Consider the following 16,356-nt stretch of genomic DNA (forward strand, 5'->3'; position numbering starts at 1 on the left):
AAGTAGTCGCGGTGGTAAGGTGAATTTAATAATACCGACTCTTCTCTATCATGAAGTCACACGCGGTACGCTACCACCGTCCAACGATCGCCGCAGCGCGTCGAACCAACCTGCGATCGAGCGTGAGATGGAGCCGTTAAATTATGCAAATTGAATGCGGTAAAAAACGGCGGCCATAAATCGCGTTAATTGCCGCAATGCCCAACCGTGCGCGGGAGGATGATGATGCGACGGAACAGATGATGCATCGCAATGCACTTGCGCCGTATCGCGATCGACCGATGATCGCTAGTTATTCCACCGACCGTACGTACGTACAGGTACTGGCAATGGAATGCTCAAGGATAATTTAAATTATATCATCTGTTGAATTGCTGTAGAGCATATTCAGGATTCCGCGCTGGCACTGGCAGGACACACGGACGGTAATAGTAGTACACCAGACAAATGGCAACAACCGCTAACAGCGATTTTTTTTTTATAATGTGCGGCTGTGGATTAAAATTTATGAGCTCAGCTCATCTGCCGCCGAACGGGTAGTAGCATAACAACGAGCTATGGGATTGTAAATAATTTACACCTGCGAGAAGAGAATATGTCACCGTGCAGCGATGCGATTCCTCGTTCGGATTTGGCTAGAAACTGTGTCTCTTAATTTATTCCACGATCTCACGTACGATCAATGGATTCAATTATACGTTGGATTATGCATATGAGCTAATGGTTTCTACATGACATTCCGAAGGATACCGTTTCGCGATTACGTTGGCGTAATTGGACGGTCACTAATTGAATGTTTACTTTTTGATGATGATAGCATTTTGTCGAGTTCATAAATGTTTATCCTGTTTCGGATATAAATTGACATTTCTCTGATTTAGAGAAGCTATTTGTCATCTTTTATAATGTAACGAATCTCTCTACGGGGAAAAGTGATTTGAAGAACATAATGGGAGACGGAATAAGACAGAGCAAAGCTAGTTTTAGAAGAGAATTTTTTAGAAAAAAACGTTCAAATTGACATGAGGTATTTAATACATGTCTACAAACCAAAAAATAATTAAATTTAAACGACATGTAAATCAAGACGAATGTAAACATACAAATCTTGAATCAAAAATTTGATTGAAAATTAAGTTGAATTCAATACACAAAATGGGAGCATCAAAAAGCATACGATTCTACCAAGGGGTGAGTCGCTTAGAACAATGTGCCATACACACTGTATCACCTACCATAACACGATATAAGATTACGATTCACAGTAATACACAATCATTTCACTCGTTACCACAATGTGTGGCACAATGAGGCACACTTTTGACAACTCAAAAACTGTCAACAAAGTGTAGTTGAATAATCATAGCAACCATTGCTTTTGTTTTACTGAACACCATGGCACAGCGTGGCACATCGTGGCACATTGCGGCACATGCTACCACGCTGTTTGTTTGTGAGCACAATTCGTTTTGTGCTAAGCGACTCACCCCTTGGATTCTACACTTTCGTTCATGTATTACATGTCATTTATTTTACAGCAATATTGGATTAAAAATACATTAAAAGGCATTGGTATCCCGTTTAATGAAACTGTAATTTTCAATCAACGTGTAAAATTATATTAAAATTGCTTGAAGAAAACACGACAAGTTATGTGTATTTGTGATGGAACTTATTTTTTCATTTATATTCATGCTCCAAATATGTGCATGAAAATAGTTTGAAAATTATTTTTTTTTTGTAAAATGTCACGTTTAGAATTTCGATTTACAATTTTACCTGCAAAAGAACAAACATAAAAGCAGTAACTCTCCATTACACACTGTAAGAGTTTTAGCACCTCGGAAAACATCCCAATGCAAGTTTTGAGCTCAATCGGAAATGATTAAGGGATACCGCACACTGGTCACCCACTGGTTTGTATTTTAAAACATTTTTTTTTTTTGGAAATCGCCTTTCTGGGTTTTGATTTGGGATCAGACTTGATTTTGAAAATGGAGTTTTTGATTTTTTTTTGTATGCCTATAGACTTGGCAATGCATAACACTGCTGCCATTTCGAAAAAAAGTAATGAAAAAAGTTGCCCTTTCTACGATTTTAAAATATTGACGTTAGACAATAAACGAAACTGTGCGCCATTTGGCATCTGTTTACCTACAAATATCGTGGTTGGTTTCCCTTTTCACATAATTTCGAGGTGATCTATGTTGATGAATATGTTTATTCAGTGCCACAGACACCGATCAAATGGACGGGAAAGGGTTACGGGTCTAAGGTGCTCCTATTTATAGAGATTCATTTTTCTAAACAAAATATTTATCCCTCTAGCTTTGATGGGCCCTCACAGTGAGCAATATTTTCAATTCATCCAACTAACAATTCCTTTGGAATTTTCACTGATATAAGGAGACCCGTTTCGACCGCGAATAGTAATGTCACTCTTTCGGTACTAGTTTCTTGGTATGCACAATGGGGAAAACAGTATAAAAATGCACCATGATATTGCCTTGAGAGAGGCCTAAGTCGAGGTGTATACAGGTGTACACATTTTTTTTCTATGTGTGCATAAGCTGTCGCTTTTTTCGGGCAAACAAGAAGAATGAAGAAGAAAACAGAAGCACGTGGTCTCATAGTTCATTCTGATTGGTTAGTGATGTAAACATTTGCTCTTTTGCGATCCCGGACGCCATACTTATTTTTACCACGTGCTTACAAGCTTCGTTTCGATTGGTCGGTTTGTTGATTATGTGCTTCGCGGTCCTAGGCCGCCAGGATTAATTTCACTAGCAACAAACCAACCCACTCAAACTTCACGAATGTGAACACCTATACTATAATGCATCTCGGGGCTAAGTGCTGTTATCCGAGATGTATACTCCTTATGTAAAATAGTTTGCACCCAAAACTCGGCCGTAATACTTTTACGGTAATAAGAAAAAATGCTCCAATAACAAGACGTTTAATACTAAAACGGTCGCTACAAAAGAATCCCCAAACGACAATACCAACACATTCGAATCCTCTGCGTCACACTCATGTTTAATCAATTCTTATATTAAATATTAACGCGTCGGATAGCACTTCACTTGTCACTGTATTGCGCATCAAGCAAAGCGAACACAATGTGGATAATGAGTAGTTTCAATATTCTCAACCCGGTATTTCGGTATTTGAAGATCAGCTCACACTCGGCTAGCTTCAAAGCTTCACAGTCAGAAAAAAAAAACCGACTGGGAATTGTGGTGGGGTATTTCGTTCGGTTGGATCCACGAATCCGAACCGAGGGTCCGGATCCAGACACTAGTCTGAATCATAGCACCGTGTCTGGTTCAAGTCCTGGTAAGAGGAAAAGGGGATGGGCTAAATCCAGGGACTTGACCGGATCCGGGTACTGGTCCGGACTCGAGAGCTGGTCCCAAAACATCGGCCTATAAGGTTGCTTTTCATTATAATGATTATCTTCTAGATAAATCGTTCAGCATACGTCTTTGTGGGGGAATAAGGTGGGACTATCTTCAGAATATTTTTAGAATTTAAGCCATTGTACTGAACAGTATGTTTAAATTCCTGCACAATTTGGTCGAAATATTTTTTAACGATCTTGTACTAAATTTCAAAGTAGCAGTAAGTAGTAGCATAAGAGACGTAAAATGTCTTGATTTTTTTTATTAGCGACAATCTGATCGGTTCTCATTATTCACTGGGTGGCGCGTAATAAGACTGTGGCCTAAGTCATGTCTGTATTTGGTGTGCTGTTAAATCTTTATCTATAAAAGAACGAACAGCGATTTAGTAGCTATCCATTTTGGAGGGTGTGAACTGCTTAGAATGGAGCGACTTGTAATTTTTGGTGATCGGAAAAGTCAGCAAAACTTCATTGTTTACAGAAAAGTAAGGAGCCTTGTTATGCATAAGAAAAGAGCAGGCAAATGACTTAAAAGTCTAAACCAATTTACAACAAAGCTATAATACCGAGAGGAAATGCGAGTAACCTGCTCAGATTTACTACCGCTTCGATTTACCGTTGATAATAAGCTTTCTTACATTTACCATCTGTTGAAGTCGACGAAAGCTGCAACGTTTAGCAGTTATTGATTTCAAAGTGGCCTAGATTTCGAAGTAAAAGAAGGTGCCGCATACGAAAAATATCTTCTGCTGAAATGAGACATGCCATTGCGAAGCATTTAAAAAAATAAACATGCTTTATTAATCAGAACAAATCAATCATTTTACTTTGAAGCGCTTCTCGATTTTTTGAAAAAATTATATGAGTACCGGTACTTTACCGGTTGCCTAAAATTTTTATTTCGCTATCCAACCTACCCAGTAATAAAGTCCGTAATTCCGACTAGTTTCTGGCAGATATCCGCCAGAATTCCGGTTGGTGTGACGCGTTGCTAATACTATTATAGAAATCGACCGAATTATCCTACATACGAACAGAGCCGAAGTTAACACATACTGAAAAGGTGTTTGATTGTGTGATGCACATACATGTAAGGGAACATGGGGAGACTTGACCAGGTTTTCAGCTAAAACTGCATAAATCTCTAAAAAAAGCCTTCAATTCCTCAAAAGTCAATGAGATATAATGCGCAAAGTTATTGTGCGTCTTCATGATTTTTTGCAGAATTTTTTATTTCATTTTTGAAAAGTTACAAAAGTTTTTCTATGATCGTTTTTTCCGTCAAGTCTCCCCACTGCGGGGTGACTTGACCAAGGCGTGGGGAAACTTGACCAAGAGAATTTTGAAAAATCGTGACAAAAAATAATGACATAAAACATATGTACTGTAATAGTTGTTTTCCATATTGTCGAGGTCCTTAGGTAGCAGTAAAATATAAAACGATTGCATTCGATAAATTTCGATTTTTTTAAATGCATTTCTTTTTAAGGATTAACTGTACTGCTTGCATTGCATGTTCACACGTCACGAAATCAGTCCTACTGTTGCTAACTTTGTTTATTAATACTAAAATATAAAGACTTATGTTTGAGGTGGGATTTTTTTATGGCGTGATTAACGTTAACAGTAGATACCAAAGCATAATAAATATCAGGAATTTTGCATCTTTCTTCAGCTAATTGCCACTTGGTCAAGTCTCCCCAACATTACTTATTGCGTTCAATGTCATGCAAATTCTAGTAATAACTATTCCAATGTTCCAATTTATGTAAAATCATTTCACTACTTCACAAAGATTAAGATGGTATATTAGTACATTAATAGTCATTAGTAGTCGAGTAGATATGTCCATACAAAGTTTGATAAAAAATTACATCATTTAATGCAAATTTATTAATCACGTTATATTTTCTGTAAGGAAAAGATTTTTCATTCCGAACTTTTAAAATTACCTTAAGGGATCACAACAAGTATAAAAATATTTTTGAATAATTTTTAAGAATCGAATAGAAGACGTCATAGCCAAAAATAGAATTTCGCACTTGGTCAAGTCTCCCCCTGTTCCCCTACACGTACAGCTACCGAAAAATCGTCATTCCACCGTTTACTACCTTTGCGGTAATATGGATTTAATACCGGAATGCGCAATGGCGTGGTCTGTTCCCAAAACTACAATAGAATCTTGCCCAAAAGTAATAGAAACATACTTGTCGGATTTTGGGTGTGGGGAATTTATTTCAGGTACTTAAAATAACCGACACACTATCAGGATCGTTTTGCTCGAATTTAGTTAGAATACGCACGAAACGTGTGTAGCGGCAGGTAGCATTCCACGTCCTCAGCCAGAGTGACGCAGATAGGGATCATCCCGGCAATTATGAATACTGTCTCTGATGATATCGTTCTGTACGCACTAGCGGCCTCCGCTTTGAGTTCAGCTCAGCAGCCCAGGCCGGTACGCCATACCTCAGTATTGGAGATAAGACACCCGCAAGGAGACGTTTAGTGCTGCATCTAGCTCCTCCGTGATTTAGCATGATCTTTGCCAATGCGTTAGTTGTCCTCGCAGCCTTCTTACATGCGTAGTCGACATGGTTGTTGAAATTTTACCGATCGTCGACCATCACACCCAAGTGCTTCGGGGCATGCAGTGATGCCGCCAACACCTTCACCTCCTCAAGGGTTTCGCCGGTTATTGTTAGGACAATGTCATCTGCAAAGCATTCTGTGCAGCGCTACGGCGATCGCTCTCCAGGTTGCCACTGTTCAACCCGTTCTTCATGTCTGTAGTTACCACGCCTCAGTAGCGATTAACCCTTCTCTTTTGCTTCAATGCTTTCTCCGCGTTCGCGATGACTGTGCAGATGGCGTCCACCGTCGATATCCCTTTCCGGAACCCGAACTGCCTCTGCGATAAACCGTTCTTACTTTCAGCGTGGTTGTCAGCTTTTCCAGAAGTTTACCAAGAGCATCCAGCAGGCATATAGATACTATGCTGGATCTGGTTTCTTTGGTTTTAGCTGCTACACCAGCTTCTGGATCTTTCATCCATCCGGGAAATAGACATCGTTCAGGCATTTCTGTAGGACTATCCTGAACATGTCCGGAAACGCCAGGATCGCGGTCTTCAGTGCCACGTTGGGGATACCATCCGGTCCGGGAGCTTTTTTCGCTTTCAGTTCTTTTGCCACTATAAGGAGCTCGTCGTTGGAAACTCGATTGTCACCGGCATTTCCACTGTCTGCATCAACGTACGGTGTAGGCGGCCATGCGGTTGGGTCGTGCTTCTGGAAAAGACCTTCCACGATAATTCGTCGTGGAATTCGTTGTCGGCGCACATTTCGATAACGAGACGGTAAGCATTGCGTCTACTTCTCTGCACAGCTCCTTGCAGCAGGTGGACTTGCATAGCACTATCTCGCGTTTAAACGCAGCCCTGGCCGCCTGGAAGGTTACTTTACACCCTTATCTAACTGCTTCAGATCTTGCTCTTTGAGCGCGTCATTTGACTTTTAGAGAAGCAGCCCGGAGGATGCTGAGCATTTCGTTCCACCAGTACTCCGGACTTCTTTAGTTCCTCGGCATTGTTACATCACATGCCCCCGCTACTGTTTCCGACAGCTCATCGGCGCTCGTTATTGGAGTGACGCTGTCAGCACGAATTACATCCACAAAAAGGTCCTTGTCGAAGTTCTTTATTTTCCACTTCCGCTCGCCAGTCCTCACTCTCCGCGTTACTGTACAACTTCGCCGACCAATGATGTAGTGGATCGCCTGGTGGTCACTATATGGATACTGCTCACAAACTCGCCAATTCATATTATCCATCAGCGACGCGCTGCGGAATGTTATATCGATGATGGATTCCCAGTCGCCTTTACGGAACATGCTAGTGGAACTTTCGTTGCACAGCCTTACCTCCAGCTTTGCCAGTGCTTTCAATAGGCTGTAACCCCTTGCGTTGGTCAGCCTGCTACTCCACTCCACGGCCCAAGCGTTAATGTCTTCTCCTATAACAACCGGCGTTCGTCGGCGTCGGTTAGTGCGTCCAGTATCCGATTTTACTGCTCTGGTGTCCATCTTGGGGAAGCATACCAGCTACAGACGCATACGCCGTGTGCGTTATCCACCACCTCTTGGACAGGTAAACCGCCCATTACTTGTGGTGCAACCATACCTGCACTATCTACCACCCAGTTACCGTTATTGTGAGGAACAATACGGCTCTGTAATAATTGCAACATCGCTCTTCATTTCTGTTGTCGACTGCCTGGGTTATCTCCATCATCATTGGCCTGCCTTCGCCTTAATGTACGCAGGGCATTTGAAGCCTCCCATCACATGGTCGGTGTTAAGTCAGACCGGACTAAGTCGCAAAACATCAAAAAATGAGATAATTATAGCATTGGATAAAGAATTTCGTCAGCTACATTCGACTCTTGCCAGATTTGAAATATGTAACAATAAACAAGAATTATGGCAAAAATTAATTTCCAATCATAATGTAAAGGATGCTGCGATTCAAACTTTAAACTCGTTTTTCTCGAAATCAATATATTGTCACTTAGTCCGGTCTGACTTAATACCGACCACATGGACTTTTTCATCCTCCGATTTGAAGATGATGTACCTTGATTGCTTCGTGCAGTCTCTAGCAACGTGCCCCCTTTCTTCGCATTTTCTACAGGGTGCCGATCTATCCGGGCCCTTGCAGTTTCTCGCCTGATATCCGAGGTCCAAGCACCTGAAGCATCGCCTCATCTGTTTGGTAACTCGCGGAGCGACTCTTAACGAGCACACCGACCATCCGACTTTTATCTTGCCGATCTCCGCCAGTTTGTTGTTCCGACCACTGGTAATCGAATCGCCGCCGTTTGAGTGTCTCCAAACGATTTCCAAATCCGGATAGTCGCCCTTACGTCCAGTTTGCACTGCCCGATCAATGCGCCCTTGAACTATTCGACGGTCGTTGTTTCGCCTAGACCCTTGCATTCGACTACGGTTTCCTACGACAGAGCTCTCACGTTCGCTTCGCTGCCTAATGCTTCTTCAGCCCGAAAATCATCTCACCTTTCAGAGTGCGTCGCGTTTTAACAACGTTCTCCCCCAGCTCCTTCAACTCTGGGTCCTCTCTCACTTTCTTGAGAAGAGCGGCGTAGGACGTCGTATCGTTCGCATCGACGATCAGTGAATCCGCCTCAGTACCTCTCGTGATAAGGCTTCCGTTTCTTTCTTCTCTTGTTGCTTTTTCTTTTCTTCTTTTTGTTTCCGTTCCATCCGCTTTCTTACGATGCGCCAAACATAGTCTTTCATAACGTTCCTCTGGTCGCTGGAGCCCTCCAGACCGCTCTTCTCCATTTTTGAGTCCTCTTGCTCCCCCGGCGTCTTCCTCACTCTTTTCACCGAGCTGTGGTGATTCTTCGGTGTCACCTCAGTTTTTGCCGTCGCCTGTTCTGCGGCTTCCATCAAAGCTTTTTCGGTCTCATCAAGAGCGCCTTCTGCTTGCGTTCAGCAGCTGTTACGGCCTATTTGATGCTCGTCACTAGCTGCTTCACCTTGTTGTGCACATTGTGCTTATTCTTCACGAACTCGTAGAGCTCATCGACCTTTTTCCTCACCTCCGTCAAGTACGACTTCCCAAGATATGGGTTATTCTGGGTGGTGACGCTACCTGATCTCGAGGTGAACACTCGATTCGGTAACCCCATCTCACGTTGGTTTCCTCGTGGCTCACTCTGTACCAAGCCGCTGCTGGTACTCGCTGTGGCTCCCAGTGGCGTAACCGGTGATATCTGCAGCTCAACGCTCCTTGCAAACGCAATCGCGTCCTCCTCATTTGTTTTATTGAATGTCTTCATTTTGTTGGGAGGGGGCTTCCTGGGGGAAAATCTTCACTCGTTATACATAGTCGCCTCTCGTAATCCCATGATTATCTATACATACTAAAACTTTAGCAGCATGGAGATCATGTTACGGTTGACACTATCCTTCATGGGGAATAGTGTTCAGAGCCAGATTGGCGTAAAACCGGGAATTCTTCAACTGAACCTATTACCACCAACTAAATGATGACGAGTTTTGAACGTGCCCGGAGACCTGCCAGAGTTTTGTTGGGGAGGAGGCAGCCGTGCTGTTAGCCCAAAGTCGCCGTCCAATTCGTAATCCGTGTCCTGTCCTTTGACGTTCGGCATGGACAGTATGCCACAATCAGGATGTTACTGGCGTCACACAGTGGGACGGAATCAAAAAAAGGCGGACATTGATATTTGCGACGAAACTATTGGTTATGGCACTTTGATGTCTTCGGAAAGGTTTCTTTATTTTTTAAGTAGTTTAATTTAATGTTGGAAAATGTTTATTTAAGGCGGTATATACGCAGATAAAAAAATAACTTTGCAAGTTGTTGCCAAAATTGATAGTCATGTATGGAAAGTTTGTAGACGAAATGATTTTATGAAACTTTGTTGAAGTTTGCAATTGCTATCTGTTAAGCGAAAAAAGTTATTGAGTGAAATTGAAGTACATGTCGGAATACCCCCTTAAAAAGTGTTTTTTCGTTGTAACTTTTTTATTTGATTTTTTACAGTTTTTCGATGTTCTAGAAAGTTGTAGATGCGCCACCTTTTTGCAGAATAGACCAACTCGCTTCGTTTTTAGGATGTATACCTGTTTTTTTTGGGCTTTGTAGAGTAGTTTTTGTTGTTCAGCAAGAAATACTCTATTGATATATATATATATATATATATATATATATATATATATATATATATATATATATATATATATATATATATATATATATATATATATATATATATATATATATATATATATATATATATATATATATATATATATATATATATATATATATATATATATATATATATATATATATATATATATATATATATATATATATATATATATATATATATATATATATATATATATATATATATATATATATAAACTATTATGCGAAATTAAACGAAACGAAACATTTGAAATATTATAGTTCATTCCATATATTCCGATATTCAAAGTTAATTTTTTTGTTATTAACATGCTCATAAGTCGTCAGTGTCCTGCCAATTATCTTCTTCGTCATTGGATGAACAAGGTGTTTCGTTGCTTAGAATTCTCGGTCATATTATTACCTTGTTCATCCAATGACGAAGAAGATAATTGGCAGGACAATCATGACTTATGAGCATGTTACTAACAAAAAAATAGCTTTGAATGTCGGAATATATGGAATGAACTATAATATTTCAAATGTTTATTCATTTCGCATAACTGTTTATTTTTCATGATTCATAATACCAATAAAGTATTGAAACGCTAGTCTATTTTACCCCGCATTGTTCCAAGGATCCTATTAGATCCCGCTATGAATGATATATGTATCAATAGGGTATTTCTTGCTGAACATCAAAAAAATAAATTTAGCTGCTACTACCTGCTACTCTACAAACCATAGCCCCTTGAAGTTAACCCAGAAAAACTAAAAAAAAACAGACATACACCCTAAAAACGAAGAGATAGCGAGTTGGTGTATTCCGCAAAAAGGTGTGTTTTGAAAGCATCAACAACTTTCTAGAACATCGAGAAACTGTAAAAAATCAAATAAAAAAGTTACAATGAAAAAACACTTTTTAAGGGGGTATTCCGACATGTACTTCAATTTCACCCAATAACTTTTTTTGCTTAACAGATAGCTATTTCGCTACTTCAACAAAGTTTCATAAAATCATTTCGTCTACAAACTTTCCATACATGGCTATCAATTTTGGGAACAACTTGCAAAGTTATTTTTTTATCAGCGTATATACATCCTTAAATAAAAATTTTCCAACATTAAATTAAACTACTTAAAAAATAAAGAAACCTTTCCAGAGACATCAAAGTGCCATAACCAATGGTTTCGTCGCGAATATCAATGCCCGGCTTTTTTGATTCCGTCCCACTGTGCGTCGGTCCTAATGTGCCGTTTGTCACTCCGGTTAGGGTAGAGTGTTTTTATTGCTAAGATCTTAGATTATTGGAAGCAAAAGCGGCACTATCGTACAGGGACCATTCATGAATTACGTAACGCGTTTAGGGGAGTACGAGAAGTTGTGAAATGTTGTGACATATGGGGGAGGGGGAGTAAGCTAGATCGTTACGTAACATGTTTTTACTGAACAAAAAAAAATCGAGGAATTTGCTACGTAATAGGGGAGGGGGGATAAAGAAATTTGTGACAATTTGTTACATGGGGGGAGGGGGAGTCAATTTTGGGCAATTTTCGCGTTACGTAATTTATGAATGGTCCCTCATGTGTGTATTACTCAACGTATCTATGATGGTTACAACCGCTGTCACATGCAGCCATCAACCGTACTCCCGATTTCCACATGGTGTGTGCCAACCTCCGAGTATCTTCTGCTGAGAAATACGAAAAAAATCATTTAAGCAGATTTATTTGTAGTAAATATCTGCTTCTAACCTTCTAGCGCTAAAGAATCCACCTTCCTCAATCCGGTATGCAATAATGCGAAGAGGCCCAAATCTGGTAAGATTTTCTAATAATGCTCTCAGATGCTTTCGACTTTTCTTCAAGAAGTTCGATTGCAAGGGTCTAGACGAGCTAACGACCGTCGAAGAACTGAAAGGTGCAGGCCCGTACGCAAAGGGAGGGTTTTGGGGGTTCCAAGCCCTCCCATGAGGGTTTCGAATTATTCTTAAAAATTTATTAACTTCCTGTTCAGGAAAAAAAATACTGCAAACCGTTTTGACACATAAAATGTCATTGAGTTGAGTCACTCTAGAAACAAATCGATGAAGAAAACAAGGAAGAAACCTTGTGAGTGGAAAGGGATGTATATCCAGTTAGTTCTCTGACGGTTCACGTTTCGAGAGGTTTCGATATTAGCAACAGTTGTGAGTCGACCAGTTCTACAGCAGATGTCGGTCAGCGCACAGTGCGTGATGCCACTCAGAACAAAAGTTGGCCAAAATCGCTGAAACTTTCCAAATCATGAAAATAGATTATATTATAAGTTATGACGAACGCCATTTTGGGGTAAACTGAATTAGATATGTCACACTACTTGTCCAAATAATCTCTACAAAGTGGCATTTTCCGAATTTTGAAATTCTGCTTAATTGCTGAGATTTAGCGACAAACATGATGAGAAATTGTGAGTTTTTTTGCTTGAGGGTCTATACGTGGCTATCCGTTCAGATGAGGTACGGGTATACTGAATTGCCGCTAGCTCTGTGTCGCAAACTGAAGAGTGGATAATTAATTTTGTAGGAGCGGTGTAATATTGATTGAAGATGCCGAAATCAGTAGACTAATTGCATGAACGAAGTATCAATTAATTTACTAACGTTAATGTTATTAAATTGAATTCAGAAACCTGAGAAATTGAATATCTGCCTCCTCATGCTATAAAATGAAACAATTGCACGGAGGTGCAATTTTCTTCGCATTCAATCAATCATGTTCGTTCAACTAAACGAACAATCCTAATAGACATTCGAAAGACATCAACGCAGGTAAAACGACGAACGACGACTCCCCGGACAGAACAAAGAGAATATCATTAAAATTTTAAATTGTTTCCACATACAACGTTCTCACTTTTTCCCACACCTCGTTTTTCCTTGTTCGATTGCCAATCTAACACTTCGAACCGATCGAATATATGTAGAACGTTTTTGCATTGTACTGACTGTCATGCTGGGCATCGGCGGCGAACCATCCAACCTCTAACAGCTTCGAAATTTACTAGAACAGATCCGACCGATTAGATCCGGCTATAAGATCTTCCAATGGCTTCAAATATTGTACAAGAACAAATCATCGGATCTCAAGTCCTAGTAACACATGGATCAATGTAGGCGGACCTTTGGGCGTGAATAGCTTCCAGAGTAGAGGTAATGCATAACCGGCGTCACCCATCCGTCGCGTCGCGGCGGGTGTTTTTCATCATCGCACAAAACCAACTACCGCTTCACAGCAAAGAGAGTGGAGTGATCAATGTTTCTACCAACACTCGGAGGCTCGGATCTTCCACCAAGTCACTTCGGATGACTTTTCAAGTGCACTCCCTCATCCGCGGTTTCGCGAGCTGTCAAGCGATGAGGAAAACGAGGAGAAGAAGAAGGCGAAGTATTAGTAGTAAATCAAATTTATTCCGTTTTGCCCACTCCTCTGCGCCCTCCGTGGAGAGCGCCAGTATCCGAAGTTAATTCTCGAGCAGTGTATCTGCCGATCACTAGACAGAAAGAGAAGGTGGTTATTTTTCATTCCTCGCCTGGAGCTCACAGTCTTTTGATTTACGTTGTCGCATTAGGCTAGTGATTAGGTGAGGTATGTCCTTTTAAGGTGGCAGAGACCTTTGTTTTCTAGTAAAAATAGGAACCGGAGAGGGGCGGCGGAAGGTTAGAATCATTTCGTTTTCAAAGTTCAGTTGTGTGGTGAAGAATGCTAGAAACTGACAATTGAACTAAAATCTTAAATTTTTCAAGATCTTTTTTTAGATCGTTGTGTATAAAAATAGACTTTGGAAACTTTTGTGCACTGAATCTTTCTACAAATTGCTTATATTTTAAAAACGGTTTTGGAATAATTAATGAATAAATTGTAGACCTGAACACGATTTAAAAAAAATATTTGGAAATATTTTCAAGTTCTATGTTCTAATATACGTTTAATTTAGTCCACCTACCTCATAACTGAGTTTATGGCTACGCCACTGCAGCATAAAATCTGCATTCCCAACCCGTGCTCTGCGCCTGCAGTAGGATGGGCCAACCAAGAACTTTTTTTCGCGCCACAAGTACTATCTAGTAAACCCATTTACGAGAAACATGCTGCAATCGGCGTGAGCTCATGAAACCCTAGCCATCTTCAACCGCCAGCTGTTTGAGTTAGAGTCTTGTTACAATTACAGAGATCTTTTGAAATCCGAAGGTAAATGAGCCGATCCCTGGAGGATGGTTCGGGGAGAGGTACACCACTTCTTCGTGTCTTATTTATTTTATGCACGGAACTCAGTCAGTTGATGTCAAATCGAGCCTCCGCTCACAATAGGTCATTGTGTTTGGCAGTTAGAATTTCGACAGCACTCGACAAAGCGGGGAAGATGGCGGGCTGGTGGCGCAAGTACTATCCATTAATTGTACACAGACGTGTCTAACCCAAATTGTGTGGAGTGGAATTGCATGGGTACAAAAAGAATGGTTGCAGGTGAGTTGATTGATGATGCACCGCCGACTTTGAAGTTAAGATTTTATTACCGTCTTCATTGATTTCACTGGTTCCATATTTGTAAATGTCAGCTAATTTTGATCAACATCTAATCAATTTATGTTTTCGTTTCTATATTAGGGTCTATCACTAATCCTCGCTCTGACCATCGTGGACCAGACGTTAGCACAGAACAACCAGTACCTACCTCCGGACAAGGGATACGCCTACGATAAGCCAAACCAAGCCTTCCCATCTGCCACCCAGCCACAGCAGGTTCGGCCATCCCCTCCGGCCCCACCTCGGCCAGCTCCATCCTACGGACCACCACCACCAGCCGGAGGTGATACTGTAAGTTTTAAACCGGATGTATTCGCTGAAATTGATTAAATCGAAAGTGTACCCCAACAGCATGTTCACGAACCGGGAATGCCGTTCGATTTCAACTACAACGTGAACGATATCGAGAGTGGAAACGACTACTCGCACAACGCTGTCAGTGACGGTGATGTGACCCGCGGAGAATACCGTGTTCAGCTCCCCGACGGACGGACCCAGGTCGTGCGCTACACTGCCGACTGGAAGAATGGGTACAACGCTGAGGTAAGCTCTGATCTATTTATTTATTTAATTATTTTTATATTATCGACACAATCAATAACAAGCGAATTCTTTCGGAGGGGTCAGAATCATTTCTCTGAATGCCGTTTGACCGAAGGTCGTTTTGCCCAGCGCACAGTGGGAAAAAAAGTATCAAAACGTGTCTTCAGTCAATAGCGCGATAGATCGCTAAGTGCAATTATCGAAAATGTTCACTCCATATATAAAAATGTCTAGAGAATCGATTGCAGGTTTTTAAAATGACCGCAAAGTACGCTATCATACTTGTTTTGTCCTAATTCCCCTTTATATTAATGTTTTTTCATTACTGGCTAAATAACTTATGAGAAAACGAAATGCGAGCTACCATTGTTAGTGTCTCTTATGCAAAAAAGTTCAATGATTGTATAGGGGATAATAGGATTGTCTGCGTAAAGTGTTTTAATCCGTTCTATCTCAATTCTCCCCAAATGTTGGGTTTTTTGTTTCACTTTACTCTTCATCTTGGAAGCAGGCTTAATGCCGCTGATCAAAAGTCGTGTTGCTTATGCAAAAAAGTCTAAGGAATTGAGTAAAGATAGATGGTCTGACAGCTAATCAACTAACGTGAGTCGAAATGAACAACTTCAATTCCACACTCTGGCGACGACGAGGACACCGATGAAGTCATTCGCAAGTACAAAGCCAGACGCAGCTGCCGAAACAACATGTTTTTTCAACATTCCCTTTCTCTGTTTCGTGATTTTTTTCATCATTTACCACTTCTCATTTTCTTACCTGAATTACGTCAATTCAATTTTAAACAATCTGCAGCATTAATACACTGCAAATAAATATTGAACTGGTGATTTTCTAGGTATGTACATTGATTAATTTAGCCTCGATAATAGTGACCTATCGTACCCTCAGATTTTAAAAACGCCAAAAAAAAGTATTTTCGCCTTTTTGGATTTCGCTTGAAAAATATTTGGCCAGGCATAAAACCCAAAACATAAACAACGTTGCCAGATTATAACCTTTCTAACAAGTGCTTGTTTGTCAAAATAAGTCCAAAAATATCATCGCACGAGCTCGACAAAGAAAACTGACCTACTTGACCCAACTCTAC

At 40.5% G+C, this 16,356-nt stretch overlaps 1 protein-coding gene across 1 annotated transcript in view; it reads left to right on the forward strand.

The window, feature by feature from the left end:
* The window catches only part of LOC131687018 (uncharacterized), a 111,307-nt gene that overhangs the window by 34,933 nt on the left and 60,018 nt on the right, over positions 1-16,356 (forward strand). The window contains exons 3-4 of the mRNA XM_058971051.1: positions 14,790-14,999; positions 15,060-15,251. Coding sequence (XP_058827034.1) covers positions 14,790-14,999; positions 15,060-15,251 — 402 coding nt within the window. The remainder of the gene's footprint in view (positions 1-14,789; positions 15,000-15,059; positions 15,252-16,356) is intronic.

Source organism: Topomyia yanbarensis, chromosome 3, assembly GCF_030247195.1.
Source record: "Topomyia yanbarensis strain Yona2022 chromosome 3, ASM3024719v1, whole genome shotgun sequence".
NCBI classification, from domain to species: Eukaryota; Metazoa; Arthropoda; class Insecta; order Diptera; family Culicidae; genus Topomyia; species Topomyia yanbarensis.